Source organism: Zerene cesonia, unplaced genomic scaffold (genome assembly GCF_012273895.1).
Source record: "Zerene cesonia ecotype Mississippi unplaced genomic scaffold, Zerene_cesonia_1.1 Zces_u010, whole genome shotgun sequence".
Taxonomy (NCBI): Eukaryota; Metazoa; Arthropoda; class Insecta; order Lepidoptera; family Pieridae; genus Zerene; species Zerene cesonia.
Genome location: NW_024045140.1, coordinates 342,856 through 356,444, shown reverse-complemented (window position 1 = coordinate 356,444; position 13,589 = coordinate 342,856). Strand labels below are relative to the sequence as shown.

At 35.7% G+C, this 13,589-nt stretch overlaps 2 protein-coding genes across 2 annotated transcripts in view; both read left to right on the top strand.

Annotated features, from left to right (window-relative positions):
* Nucleotides 1-1,009: 1,009 nt before the first annotated feature.
* On the top strand, nt 1,010-6,877 carry LOC119839233. The gene is made up of 4 exons (XM_038365452.1): nt 1,010-1,350; nt 1,953-2,137; nt 2,964-4,330; nt 5,024-6,877. Exons 2-4 carry the CDS (start codon nt 1,960-1,962, stop codon nt 6,836-6,838), a joined length of 3,360 nt encoding a protein of 1,119 aa, XP_038221380.1. The 5' UTR covers nt 1,010-1,350; nt 1,953-1,959; the 3' UTR covers nt 6,839-6,877.
* Nucleotides 6,878-8,149: 1,272 nt separating this feature from the next.
* Nucleotides 8,150-13,589, top strand: part of LOC119839216 (bromodomain-containing protein 8) — a 13,984-nt gene continuing 8,544 nt past the window's right edge. Inside the window, exons 1-5 of the mRNA XM_038365435.1 lie at nt 8,150-8,413; nt 10,298-10,478; nt 10,967-11,159; nt 11,715-11,816; nt 12,834-12,959. Of these exons, the coding sequence (XP_038221363.1) occupies nt 8,229-8,413; nt 10,298-10,478; nt 10,967-11,159; nt 11,715-11,816; nt 12,834-12,959 (787 nt within the window). The 5' untranslated portion in view covers nt 8,150-8,228. The remainder of the gene's footprint in view (nt 8,414-10,297; nt 10,479-10,966; nt 11,160-11,714; nt 11,817-12,833; nt 12,960-13,589) is intronic.

The window sequence follows — 13,589 nt, the reverse complement described above, 5'->3', positions numbered from 1 at the left end:
ATCTTAAAAGATGGAATAGTTTATATTAATATTAAAATTTCGATAGATAACCCGTACGGAGTCGGGGTATACAACTAGTTCATATAAAACTTGGCATGATAAATGGAAAAACTAGGCACAGACATTTCATAGGTATTTTTAAATAAATGCAATAATTTTCTGAGGATCGGGGATTTCCAATTCATAGACAATTTTTTCTACAATTAATATTTTCGCCATACTTTGAAGGTCGACCAATCAAACGATCAGTGTTACCACTTTCTTTTATCCTTTCTTAATTTAAAATAAGGGAAATAAGAAGGAATAAAATATATTTTTTCAAATTCATGTGTTAAATATATAGGGTCGAATTTTTTAACATGTAATATTTTTTCAAATGTTTTTGGAACAAAATTAGTTGATTCTTTATTATGCACCAAAACAACATATCCAATTCTGATTTTAATATAAATCAAAGTTATTTTATTATTATTGCTACATATATTATTAAGGAGATAAAGATATATGACTATAATGGTGTTTCTAGGTCGTCATTTTAATTTTAAAAATCATGTGAATATCATGATAATGAAAATAAGTTTATTTATTTTTCATTGTGTAACGCGTTACGCCGCCAGTATGTCTGTCTTCCCTTTTTCTAACACATACGGCATCGGTAGGCAGTGTCCTTGTCTCTCACACTTACTCAGAATACTAGCCGTATTTCGGATAGAAATTATTTTAACATAACTTATAACATCTTTCGGGCGTCCCAAAACACAGGCTTTTTATCGTGTTCCGTCTATCAGACGCTGGAGGAGAGAACCCGAGCTAGATTCGCCATGTTTTTTTATTGAGTTGTGTCCACCACGACAATTTTCGTCTTAAGCTGTGTTCGAGAATAAAGGTGTACCGCTACATCCTTTCTCTTTAGTAGGTAGTAGCAGTACTCTAGATCATACTTTCGTCGTGAGACTTCTTTCGTGGCGACCTTATGTACCATAGATAATAAGCTATCAAAACTTGCTATACATTATAACAAATTGATGGGAAATTTTGTATTTTTAAATACGTTGCACTAACAACATTCTTTTGTCTTCCAACTTCGGATATCGAATTACCTAAAGTTTTATATAAAGAATCGTAAAGCGTTGCTATCGCAGTTCGTAAGCCAGTTACAATGAACTAATGAACTTGTGATATTGCTCAACGGAGTTGCGAATTTATTTTAAAATAATACGGAAAAATATATATAATTCCACTATCAAAGTGGATGTGTGATTAGTGATCAGTGATATCAAATCTATTGCAACCGACAAGAAACTCAGATAAAAAGTGTAAAAAGCAAGACAACGAAATTAGAAATATAGTGTAAGTACAACCTGTTGATCATGTGGAAGGTGCTGTATACACTTGCAATAGAATCCTTCATGGTGTTAAAGAGTATATAATATGCTATATGTAAGTCCATGGAATATTATTGCCTAAGAACCACAAGACAGTTCTTTGACATCATTATTATGATATGTACTCAATCACGGTAATTGTAAACGGGGGTAAATCGATTTTTTTTTAAGATTTTTGATAATGTATTAAATTAAAGTCTTTTCAAACGTTTTGCAATTCAAATTATGTTATTACAATTTAAGAGTATTTCTCGGAGGTGTCTTGTTGAAAAAGAATTAGGAATTTTATTTTAGTGTTGTATAATAATTTAATTTTAGTAACATATACATTTTTGTGTCTAAATTTCGGAGCTAAAACTGTATTGAACCTACATGTAAACAGTCAATAAGCTTAACTAGCTATTCAATTAAAAGCAAAGCTTCATTTTTAAGCAAGAATAGCCTATGTTAACTCTGTGGCAGCCCTGCAATTTAATTAATTTAAAAAAGATTAAAATGTCTGATACTTAGATCCATGTGGCAATTTTAAATTCTGCATTTATTACACAAATTTCGCCATTTTTACAGATAGAGAATGGAGTCCAGTGTCTTTAACGCACAAATCAAATTGGACCCAGTGGACTATAATTTACCGTTGACCTTTAAAAGGGATTTCTTGAGAACGGCCCCACTTTATAGCGTGGGTGATTTGGAGAGTAATGAAAAGTACTTTGAATTTGAAGTTAGAAATAACTTGGATCAAAATTATAATGGTAAGTTATCAAGATATGGCTTAATTTTTATTATCAGAAATGATCTTTTTTTTTATGTTACAGTTGGCAATGGAGCTGGTGGGACGCCTGATGGTAACCGCTACCACCGCCCATGAACATTTGGCGAGGCATAAGGTCCATTGCAGACCTTATGCCTCTTTTTGGGAAGGGATAAAGAAAGGATTGGCTGTAGGAATAAAGGAAAGGACTGGGAAGGGTAAGGAAAAGGATATGGGCCTCTGGCTCCCCAACTCACCGAACGAAACAGAGCAGAATGCTATTTCATGCCGGTCTTCTGTGGGGGTGTGGTACTTCCCCGGTGCGAGCTTGACCAATTCGTGCCGACGCGTGCTCGACTACCACATACATACCACATAAGTCTTACTCTCCATAACACTGTAGTATCAGTTCGTTTTGTATAATGTTAGTAATATATTTTTTGAAAGCAATATAATATATTAATTATTAATAACACTACAGGTGTGTTATTATCAGGTTTCCAAAGATACAAGATGATAATGAGATTGGTGATATGAAATTGGTTCAAAATCCTATCCTATCCTACTAATCCTACTAATATTATACATGCAATAGTTTGTAAGGATGTGTGTATATTTGTTGCTCTTTCACACAAAAACTACTGAACCGAATGCAATGAAATTTGGTATGTATACAGCTGGAAAACTGGAGTAATATAATATAGTCAACTTTTATCCCGATATTCCTACGGAATACAGGCTTATGCAGGTGAAACCGCAGGACGCAGCTAGTGATGTATAAAACGAAAGTCAAATTAAAATAAATTATGTATTATTTGTCTTTTCAGAACCATGTGTAGAGTATGAAATGATAACATGCCACATTTGTGATATAGATGTACCTAAAATATTCATAAAAGAGCATTATCAAAGTAAGAAACACATTACCTTCAAGCAAATAGCGAATACAGCTCTAAAAAGGTTGAGGCATTATATTAATGATGTGGATGAAAGCATGGCCCCAGATCACGAACCTGACGTATATTTCTGTGCCACATGTGTTGCTGTCGTTAAAATAAGAGATAAAAAACATCATAATCGTCAACAAACACACAAAAATTCGCTAATCACTGACAAGCTGCTTAACGATTTTCTCTATTTATACACTGGTGATGATGACGATGAGAAAGCTAATCAAACAGATGACAATTCAACCAGCATAGAAAACTCAGTGGGTGATGTTAAGGATGAATTAAACGATGCTTTCAAGTTAGGTGATGATATATATCATGATGATGTTTTGGCTGGACCAAGTGGCAACAGTGAAAGTCATATACTGAACTCGAATACAAGAAGAAAACGTACAAGACCGTCAAGAAACAATTGCAAGCAATCTAATGATGATTTGATACAACACAAAACACAATCAAACTGTATTTTAAACGAATCATCAAATCAGCATGTATTAGACAATTTAAAATTCGAAATTAATAAATATTCAACAATATTAAAAAAAAATAACAAACGAGATGTAAGTAATCAATCCCCATTAAAGGAAAATATGGTAGAGTTGTATACAAAAGAAAAGGATAGTGTGGCTGCATCAAAAACAAATGAATTGAACGAAACAGTTTCTAATGTGCAAACAGATCTTAATGAAGAGTTATTCTTTCCTGTACTAAATGTAGAAGAAACGACCACTCTCTTGGAATCAAATAATAAACACGAATTACATACAAACGACACGATCAAAGAAAATAGCAATTTTCAATTGATCGAAACAAATGATAATGGAGTCATCGATTTAGATTTAAACCTGATAAAAGATAATTCGCGTCGTTCAATCAGCGACGCGGACGAAAATGCAAACACACAGAAACATCCAGAAATAAGATGCAACACAGATGACTTTAAAATCGCCGATTTTAACGGAAAATATATTTTCGAAAGCCACAACAGCGTGTTAAGAGGTCTAGATGAACATAGAATTAAAATTATAAGCAGCAGTTACATAGAAATTGAATGCGTTAACGGAGCTAAGCTGTGTGTATCCAGTGCTAATTATTTCTGTGTCGGGGAGCCGGTGGGGAATGGGGTTCACTGTCAAATTTGCGAACGGACCATTGATCTTGACAAACAGTTGATACACATAAGCACAGACCATATAATGAACATTTTATCACAGCCGTTGGAAGATGAAAACTGTCTGAGAAAAGTGAGTTTGCACAACTCGTTAATAATTTAATATTATTTTGGTTTTAATTAATAAGCATGCAATTACCTAAGCATTATGTGAGCTAGCGGTTACATTAATAATCTTCCATCACCTTTGATTAGAAGTGCTATATGTTACATCCATCCTATCCTACTTATATTATAAATACAAAAGTTTGTAAGGGTGTGTGTGTGTTTGGTACTCTTTCACGCAAAAACTACTGAACCGATTGCAATGAAATTGGGTACGTAGACAGCTGGACAACTGGAATAACATATAGGAACTTTTTATCCCGATATTCCTACGTGATAAGGACAACCGCGGGTGAAACCGCGGGGCGCAGCTAGTAAAAAGATAATTAGTTGACAGAAAGACTTGTCTAGAATACTAGACTAACTCACATTGTCTTAAATGACTATTTCAAACAAAAAGCGAAACAATTTAAATTGTCACTGACAAACAACACAACACGGGAGGCACCAACTATCAATTCGACAAAGAATCATCAAAAACGGTTGACCCATTTATAAGTACTGTGGAATAGGTATATTTTAGCAATATACAGCGGAAGGATGTGTCCGTGGTCACCGAGTGGTAAATGCAATATTATACCACAAGCTAAGTTGGAGCAGAATGTTAGTGAAAAATATTAGTTTGTCAGTTTGTTTATAATATAAAAAATATTTGTTTCAGATAACCGACGGTAAATACCATTGCGTGCTTTGTAATGATGTGGTTGACGATCTTTATGGACACATCAACACAAAACGCCACGGGAACCGATTAAAAACAGCTCTCATAAAAAGTGGCAATGAAATTTCGAATATACCAATAAAAGATGAACCATGCGAAGTGATATTTTATAATGTTGAATTGAGCCGGCTGGAAACGCTAAAATCAGAAATCAAGGATGAAAACGATGAAAATGTTGATGTTGATGACGATGTTGAAGATGAAGATGATGAGATTGATGACGATGTAGATGATGGTATTTATGAGGATGATATACGTAACATTGACATAGATTCTGAAAAAATAAGCTTTAAAAGTGGTAACAAATATTTCTGCGAAACCTGTACAACAGATGTCCATGTAAACCATATAAAATGGCATGTGAACAGTTCACGTCACAAAATGAATAAAATATCCAACGTGCACTATATGATGAAAGAAGTGGACTGCAATTTGTTATGTAAAGTCTGTCAACATCTCATACAGAACGAGGAAACGGCCATATCGTACCACATTACTAAGACAAACCACAAAGATATCTACAACAACATTCTATATGATAATTGGATTGAAAAGTGCCTTGGTATACTGTACTGTAGGGCTTGTAACGAATATATAGCACAGCGCAACGAATTACTCCACGTAAAAACAAAAAAACACACCGCAATGAAGATCAAAATTGAATCGGATACAGATGTGGACCCCGAAATGCCGTATTACTGTGCAGTGTGCGAAATATACCTAATTAACACTGAAACAAACATCAAAGCGCACAAAAATAACGACTCGCACAAATCAGAAGCTAAATTGAAGGGTATTGATGTAAATGATAACTTGACAACTGAAATCACCGAAGGCAACGATGCGAGTAACAATGTAGAACCGCGCTCGGAAATAGAAGATAAAAACAAAAATTCTGATACAGCTGAAAAGACACCCCCCCACTATTGCACTATCTGCGAAGTTAATATACCAAACAATACAAACAATATATTCCAACACAACAATGGCCGTTCCCATCAAAACAAATTGGAAATAAGAAAGATGTTTCCCAGTACCTCCAATAGCCGAGTCCCCTCTAACCCCAATAAAAAACAAGTTATAAAACGATATTATTGTGCACAGTGCAAGGTTCATGTATCGAGCCACCCAAAAAACATAGAAGAACATATAAACGGAGCCTTACATAAGAGAAACTTTGAGACCCGTATGTGTAAAGTATGCAATATAAATGTACCGAATACAGAAGCGGCCTTTGCAAAACACAGAGTAGACAAGGGCCACCTGGAAGCGTACAAAGCGGTGTTAGCTGCTGACAAAATATATGAACGTGAAGGTAAATACTTCTGCTTGCCTTGCAACATCTTTTTAGAAAGCCCGTTGAATCATACAGACGATGTAGAACACAAGGCAAAAATGAAAAGTTTAGATGATAAATTTAAAGCATTTGATGACATTTTCAATGATCTAAAAATGCGATTATTGGCTTATAATATTGACCAGAATGTGACTCAGCATACTTTAAAGGTGGAGGAAATTCCATTTTTGAAAAATACAGAGAATCCAAAGGAACTATTGTGTGCTGTATGCGATAGTAAAGTGCCTTTTAAAGAGTATAATATAATTACCCATATAAATGGGGCGAGACATAAAAATATTCATAAGAAATATTGTAAATTAATTGAGGAATGGCAGAAACTCAGAGATAAAATGAATCAACCGCACATAATAGAAGAAGCATATGTTGAATTGTTAGCATTGTTGGAAGAAATATAATTATTGATTTTTTTATAATAAATATATTGTCTATTATCATTTTTGTGTATCTGTGGCTGCTACCATCCCTGTTTTGATTAATTTTTTTTATTTAATGGCAATCGCTGTATACTATCTATGTATTATATGATTCTATAGAATATACTTAATTCAATAAAACTGATACATCGAAGATAAAGAAACATACAATATATACATATATGCATACACAACAAACCCCTACCACAATTTAGCATCAAGGGTTTTAAATGAAAATCGAAACATGAAAGGAGTTATTTTTTTCCGCTTCTATTTGTATTATGTACTTTTTAGCAAGGAATCCTATTATATATATACATGTCCTTCTAATATTATAAATACGAAAGTTTGTAAGGATGTGTGTGTTTGTTGATCTTTCACGCAAGGACTACTGAACCGATTGCAATGAAATTTGATACGTAGACAGCTGGACAACTGGAATAACATATAGGCAACTTTTTAACCCGATGTTTCTACGGGATATGGACTTAACGCGGGTGAAACCGCGGGGCGCAGCTAGTCGGTAATAATGACGTATCAAAAGCAATTCCATTTATTAGTAGCTTTTTTAACAACAAAATAATGCAATTTAAAATAAATATTATCTTTTACATTGATTCGATTGTGAGAATTATATAGAGTGATTAATTTTTCTTTTTGTAATTCGATTTCCGGACGTGACAAGCGAATTTTCGTAAATCCTTATTACAGTTCTCTCTCTTTTCAAAAAGTCTCCATTCAGTAGGTCTTGCTATTTTCAGTTCTTTTTCCCTAGGGACCATTAAAACATTCCAGCAATTATATTTTTAATGCAACAGTAACAAAGTTTCTCAACTAAGCTTCAACCAGGGGCTTTACCGGCCGGCCATTCGCGTAGACTTGTCAGAATCCTCCCTTTTCCGATGAGATATCACCACCTTTCTACTCCACAAATTTACAATCATCCTAAACCTTGTTGACAACAAAAATCCAACTAAAAATTCTAGGCTATTCATAGTAAAAGTGTTTAAATGAGACTACTTTAACTTCTATCTGATTCACTCATCCTGACTTCTAAATTTAATATGCTAAATCGCTGATCGCGATTACACATTCCTAAATCCCGAAGACTAAATTTAGTGTAATGTAATGAGCGCATTCTTTAAACTAAATTCTGAACCGTGATTCATAAAGCGAATAGGAAAACGTTCTTTTCCTTTGTGTCTATAGATCTTCCCGATTCCACCATAGACGTTTTAAAAAGGATTTTACTTGAATGACATTGACGTTTTGAAATTAAAAATACAAGTCTAATGTCAATTGTCAATAGTTTTGGTGATGCATTGCAGATGTTTTGTTTATGTAAACCGCTGCAACCATATATAAATGTGAAATGAGTTCTATACAGGAGCGTTTACAATTAAAACGTGTGCCACTGGACACGTGGAACGTTCGAGAACAGCTATGTCTTGCGTCCGCGGTCGTCAGAAGCGGCGATCAAAATTGGATGTCAGTATCCCGGGCTCTAAAGACCATAGGTGAACCAAACAGACCGGCCGATTGGTATTCACAGAAAAGGTGTGTATATAGAACGGCACAGTGACCCAGCCGATAGATAATTGAAAATAACTGACCTATGTCAATCTGTGATAGAATTTTCGAGTTAAGTCATTACAAACACTAAAAACGCTTTACATTATTAGAATAGCCGAGTATGCTTATTGAATTAGTCTACTTAATGTTTATAATTCATAAACATTTGAAAATTAAAGTACTGACGAAGTGTGAAGTCCCATATCTCCTAGTAGGGAATGGGGCAGATGATATACATCTGTTTAACCGATCGATTTTCTTTATGGACAAGGTGATCAGCCTTCTGTATCCTGCCAGACCGAGTTTTTTTTTCTGTGTCTCCACCGGGATTCGAACCCAGGTCCCCTCGGTTCTGTGCTCACATGTTAACCAATATACCGAGGAGGCGTTCAAAGTACTGACAACACTCTTATTTATATGTTAGAATAGATATGTCTTATATTTAGTATGTCAATATTCATAAAATATAACTAAGCAAGGAGGCTTTATGCTCCCATGCGGTTCTTGCCTTCTATGAAAAGTTTTCTATGCTTTTTACACAGCTACATTAAATATGTATATGTGAAACAATAGTTAATCTAAAGAAGTTTCTATTATTTGTTTTATTGTTATGATTTCACTCAGTAATTACTCAAAAAAATTTATGTTTCTTTACTAGGAAGCTATGACTTTTACATTACATTTATATACGAGAAACATTAGTACATATGTATAAACTGTTTAATGTGTAGAAAAAATTAGATATCCCAATAGGATTTGAATCCGAGTCAATTGCCATACTCTGGTAACGCCTGAGTTATGATCCCATCTCAGTGATGGAATTTATTCTACTTTAAGAAATTAAAGACTTTAACAGATTTTAAACAATTTATTCATTATAGTATCAGTCTTGATGTGACCATGCAAACTGTAAAGAGTACATAAAGTCTAGTTAAATAACATCCTACTAATATTATAAATGCAAAAGTTTGTAAGGATGTGTGTGCGTTTGTTGCTCTTTCACGCAAAACCTACTGAACCTATTGCAATGAAATTTGGTACGTAGACAGCTGGACAACTGGAATAACATATAGGCAACTATCTATCCCGATATTCCTACGGGATACAGACTACGCGGGTGAAACCGCGGGGCACAATGAATAAATTTCATTTAAAATCCGTTAAAATGTCTTTAATTTTAAAGCAAACCGAAGAAAATGTTATGCTATTTTTTCCATTTCATATGCTTAATAACAGCACACTATGAAATTAGTATATTTATATCCTAACACATATCATAATATATTAATCTGTTTATTAACCAACATTCCCAAAATGATACACACGCCACAATCCACTGTATTCTCCTTTTTCGGTCTTGTTAGTGGATATTTCTGTGAGTTTTCGATAAATTCGCGTAATTATTTTTGTGCTCTATAGGACAAAAACAATTTGTTGTCAATTGGTCCCAGTTTAAAATCTGCGGTGGTACTTCACCCCACCCCTGGGGTGAAGTTGGTGATCTTTTTCTGTAGAAAACAATTATTTTAAATGCACTTGAACAAACACATGCCTCTGGCATTATAAAATACACTTAACTCACCCTTAGTTGTGACATACAAAAAAAACGAGTTTTATTTATTTATTACATTTCAGGGATCATCAACATGACAAACGTGGGTAAGGTGGTTTGGTGGGGGTGGTTAAAAAGTTTTAGGGAAATTACAAACAAAGACTTAGTGCTGTCACTTAGTGCTTTTGAATTTCCTGTCATAATTATAGGCAACCACTACTAATAAAAATAATGTCGAATTTTGATTTAAATATAGCTAATAATTATTTGATTTGAATTTTATTTAAATTTGATTTGAATTTGATTTGAATTTCCAGCTGCGCAGCGCAGTATGGCGCACTGTTGGAGCACGTGGAGACGCCGAAGCGCAAGAAACGCAACTCGGAGGGCGGGGTCGAGACGCCGCAGGAGTGCATTCTCAAACGGCTAACGGAGCAGCGCATACACGAGATACAGAGCAGCATTGCGGAGATGAACCAGCAGTACGAGCAGCTTAAGGTTATTCAAATTTCAAATTTTAAATTTGAATTTGAAAACAATTGATTTGATTTTTTTTCAAAACTTATATTTGGTTGTCTATCTACACTACTATCATAAAGAGGAAACTTTTGTATTTTTGTATGTTTATAATGCACAAAAACCACTGAACCTATTTCAAGAATTCTTTAGAAAGCTGCAATTTCACTGAGTGACATAGACCACATAGGCGTAGACACAGTTTTTGCAATGGGCGAGGCCGGGACGCACAGCTAGTTATAAATATAATTGCATCTGTCATCATATCACAAAAAATATCTATTTAGCTTTTGTTATTACTAAATGGCTTTTCATATATATCTTCCTTTCTTTTATTTTGAAATCGAATTAAAGTATAAAATAAATTCAAAATTTCATTGTGGAATTGAATTTGACCATGATGTTGTATTTGAAATTGAATTTGAAGTTGAATTTTGAAGTTGAATTTGAAATTGAATTCGAATACACAGAACGAGATATCGGAGGTGCGCAATGCGAGCACGCCCGAGGAGCGCCTGCACGAGCTCTGGTCGGGGATAGAGGCGGCGAAGCGTGCGAGGGAGAAGGAGAGCGCCCGCCGCGCCGCGTGGCTGAAAGAGAGGGACGAGAAGCGGGCGCGCGCCGAGCGCACGTGGCGCCCGAGCGCGCAGCCCCCTGCCGCGGGTGAGTGCGTGTGTGTGGGCTTCAGTGTGTTTGTCATTATTTTATTGTGGTAGTCGAGCACGCTTCGGCACGAATTGGGCCAGCACGCATCGGAGAAGTACCACACCCCCACAGGTGACCGGCGTGAAATAGCATAGTTCTGTGCTTCGTTCGGCGAGTGGGGGAGCCGGAGGCCCACATCCCTTTCCTTACTCTTCCCTTCCCTTTCCTTTATTCCTCCAAGCAATCCTTTTCTAATCTCTTTCCAATTTGAAGCCTTCAATCCATTTGGAGAGGCTCCAAATGTTCACGGGCGGTGGTAGCGCTTACCATCAGGCGACCCGCCAGCTCCATTGCCGACGGTGGCATAAAAAAAAATTTACACATCTACTTGCTGACTTCCATTAACGGGACAGGAGCCGTGGGTTTATGTCGGGATTCCTACCGACTAAAACCACGTTCCCTGTGGTCCTGCGTTCAGTCGATGCTGCTCCAGCAAGGACAAATCGAATTATTTTTACATCTATATTTAGATAAATCAATCGTTTCACCCATAGACAAATTTGTTAATTTCAGCCGCATCGTCGACACCGTCGTCACCGCTTCTGTCGTCCCTGCTAAAGTCGACCCCCGTGGTCACGACCCCACAGCACATAACGCACCCAGCTAATGTGGTTGGTGAGTAATGAATTCAAATATTTGATTTGATTTGATATTTGATTTGATTGCTTATAATTTAAATTTATATTTGATTTGTTGAGCTGGATACTTGATATGTATGATTTGATTTGACTGTCTATAAGTTTGATTTGATTCTAAGCTATTGGATTTAATTTTATGGAAATGTAATGTAATGTTATCTTTTTGTAATATTTTATGCTTATCATGTACTAGCTGCGCCCCGCGGTTTCACCCGCGTGAGTCGGTATCCCGTAGGAATATCGGGATAAAAATTGCCTATATGTTATTCCAGTTGTCCAGCTATCTACGTACCAAATTTCATTGCAATAGGTTCAGTAGGTTTTGCGTGAAAGAGCAACAAACGCACACACATCCTTACAAACTTTCGCATTTATAATATTAGAATGATAGGATAGTAGGAAGTAGGATTACATTTATTTTTATAGCACCCTCTGCCCTGTTTTTACTAAATATGCGCTAATATATATATATATATATATATATATATATATATATATATATATATATAGCGTCTCCTTGACCACCAGATTGTCTGGAAGAGATCGCTACTGTAGTGATAAGAACACCTGTTGTGCTCTCGTCGAGTTTATTTGTAGAATTTATTTCTGTATGACTCGGTGCACTTTTATTTTTAATATCTTTTATTCTTCTACCCTCTAGTGGTGTTGGTGGAATATCAGCGTCAGGGTCTCTATTGACTCTGACATTTATGCTGAGCCGAGACCCTTTTTAAGAACACAGTGCACATTTGTCTCCGTCCTGTTCTCTCCTCTGTGTGTTGATTTTTCATTGTTTGTTTAGTTGTTTTTATATTGTAATTGTCGTGTATTTTATGTGTTCTTTTAATAAACGTTTAATCTAACGTATCTATCACAATAAATTAATTTGATTTGATTTGATTTGATTTGATTTGATTTGTATATTTCAATACACTTGTTAGAAACAATCGTTGCGTGTTATTAAAATTTACGTGTATGTTTTCCGCACGCCCAGACGCGATATCGCCGAGCGCCGGTGCGCCGACGCTGTCCCTCCTGCTGGAGCAGCCGCATGAGAACAAGCACGCGGCGATAGAACATATTAAGAGTCAGTTGGTGCAAATCGAACACCAGTTGAAGGGTGAGTGGGTGTGAGTTGGTCGGAGTGGGTGTGAGTTGGTCAAAGTGACGGTCGGAGTGTGTGTGAGTTGGTTAAAGTGACGGTCGGAGTGGGTGTGAGTTTCTTTTCAAAATGCTTTTGTCGATATAATCAATCAGGGTAATTGGAAACAATTCACAATAAACTTTTAACTGTGTTACTCTTTCTTCTCTTTCTTCTAATCTTACTTTTAATTTTAAGTTTTATAGCATTGAAATGCTTTTATAAATGGGAAATTTTTTGGAAGATTAGAAAAAAATCGATCACGGGGCGGGATTCGAACCCGCGTCTTTTTGCCGAACCGTAACAACGCCTAGCCGGCCGAGAACCACCCGTGATCGAATCTCTTCTACTCTTTCGGTTTCATGTGCCTAAGGCGCACCCCGCGCCATCTATTGAGATGATTAAGAACCATCACAACCAATACGAAACATTATTTCAATGATACAATATTGTATCGATGGAACGCGCCCTTTGTTTAATTTAATTTTAAGTTTTATAGCATTGAGATGCTTTATGAAGTGAGAATTTTTTAAAATTTTAAAATTCTCTCTCATTTTATAAAGCATTTCAATGCTATAAAACTAAAAACTTAAAGAGAATAAACCCCCC

Excerpts from the sequence above, each read along its gene's own strand:
- LOC119839233 (XM_038365452.1), top strand. The coding sequence starts at position 1,960 with ATGGAGTCCAGTGTCTTTAACGCACAAATCAAATTGGACCCAGTGGAC. Across the intron at positions 2,138-2,963 it reads CTTGGATCAAAATTATAATG|AACCATGTGTAGAGTATGAA; the intron begins GTAAGTTATCAA and ends TTGTCTTTTCAG. Across the intron at positions 4,331-5,023 it reads ATGAAAACTGTCTGAGAAAA|ATAACCGACGGTAAATACCA; the intron begins GTGAGTTTGCAC and ends TATTTGTTTCAG.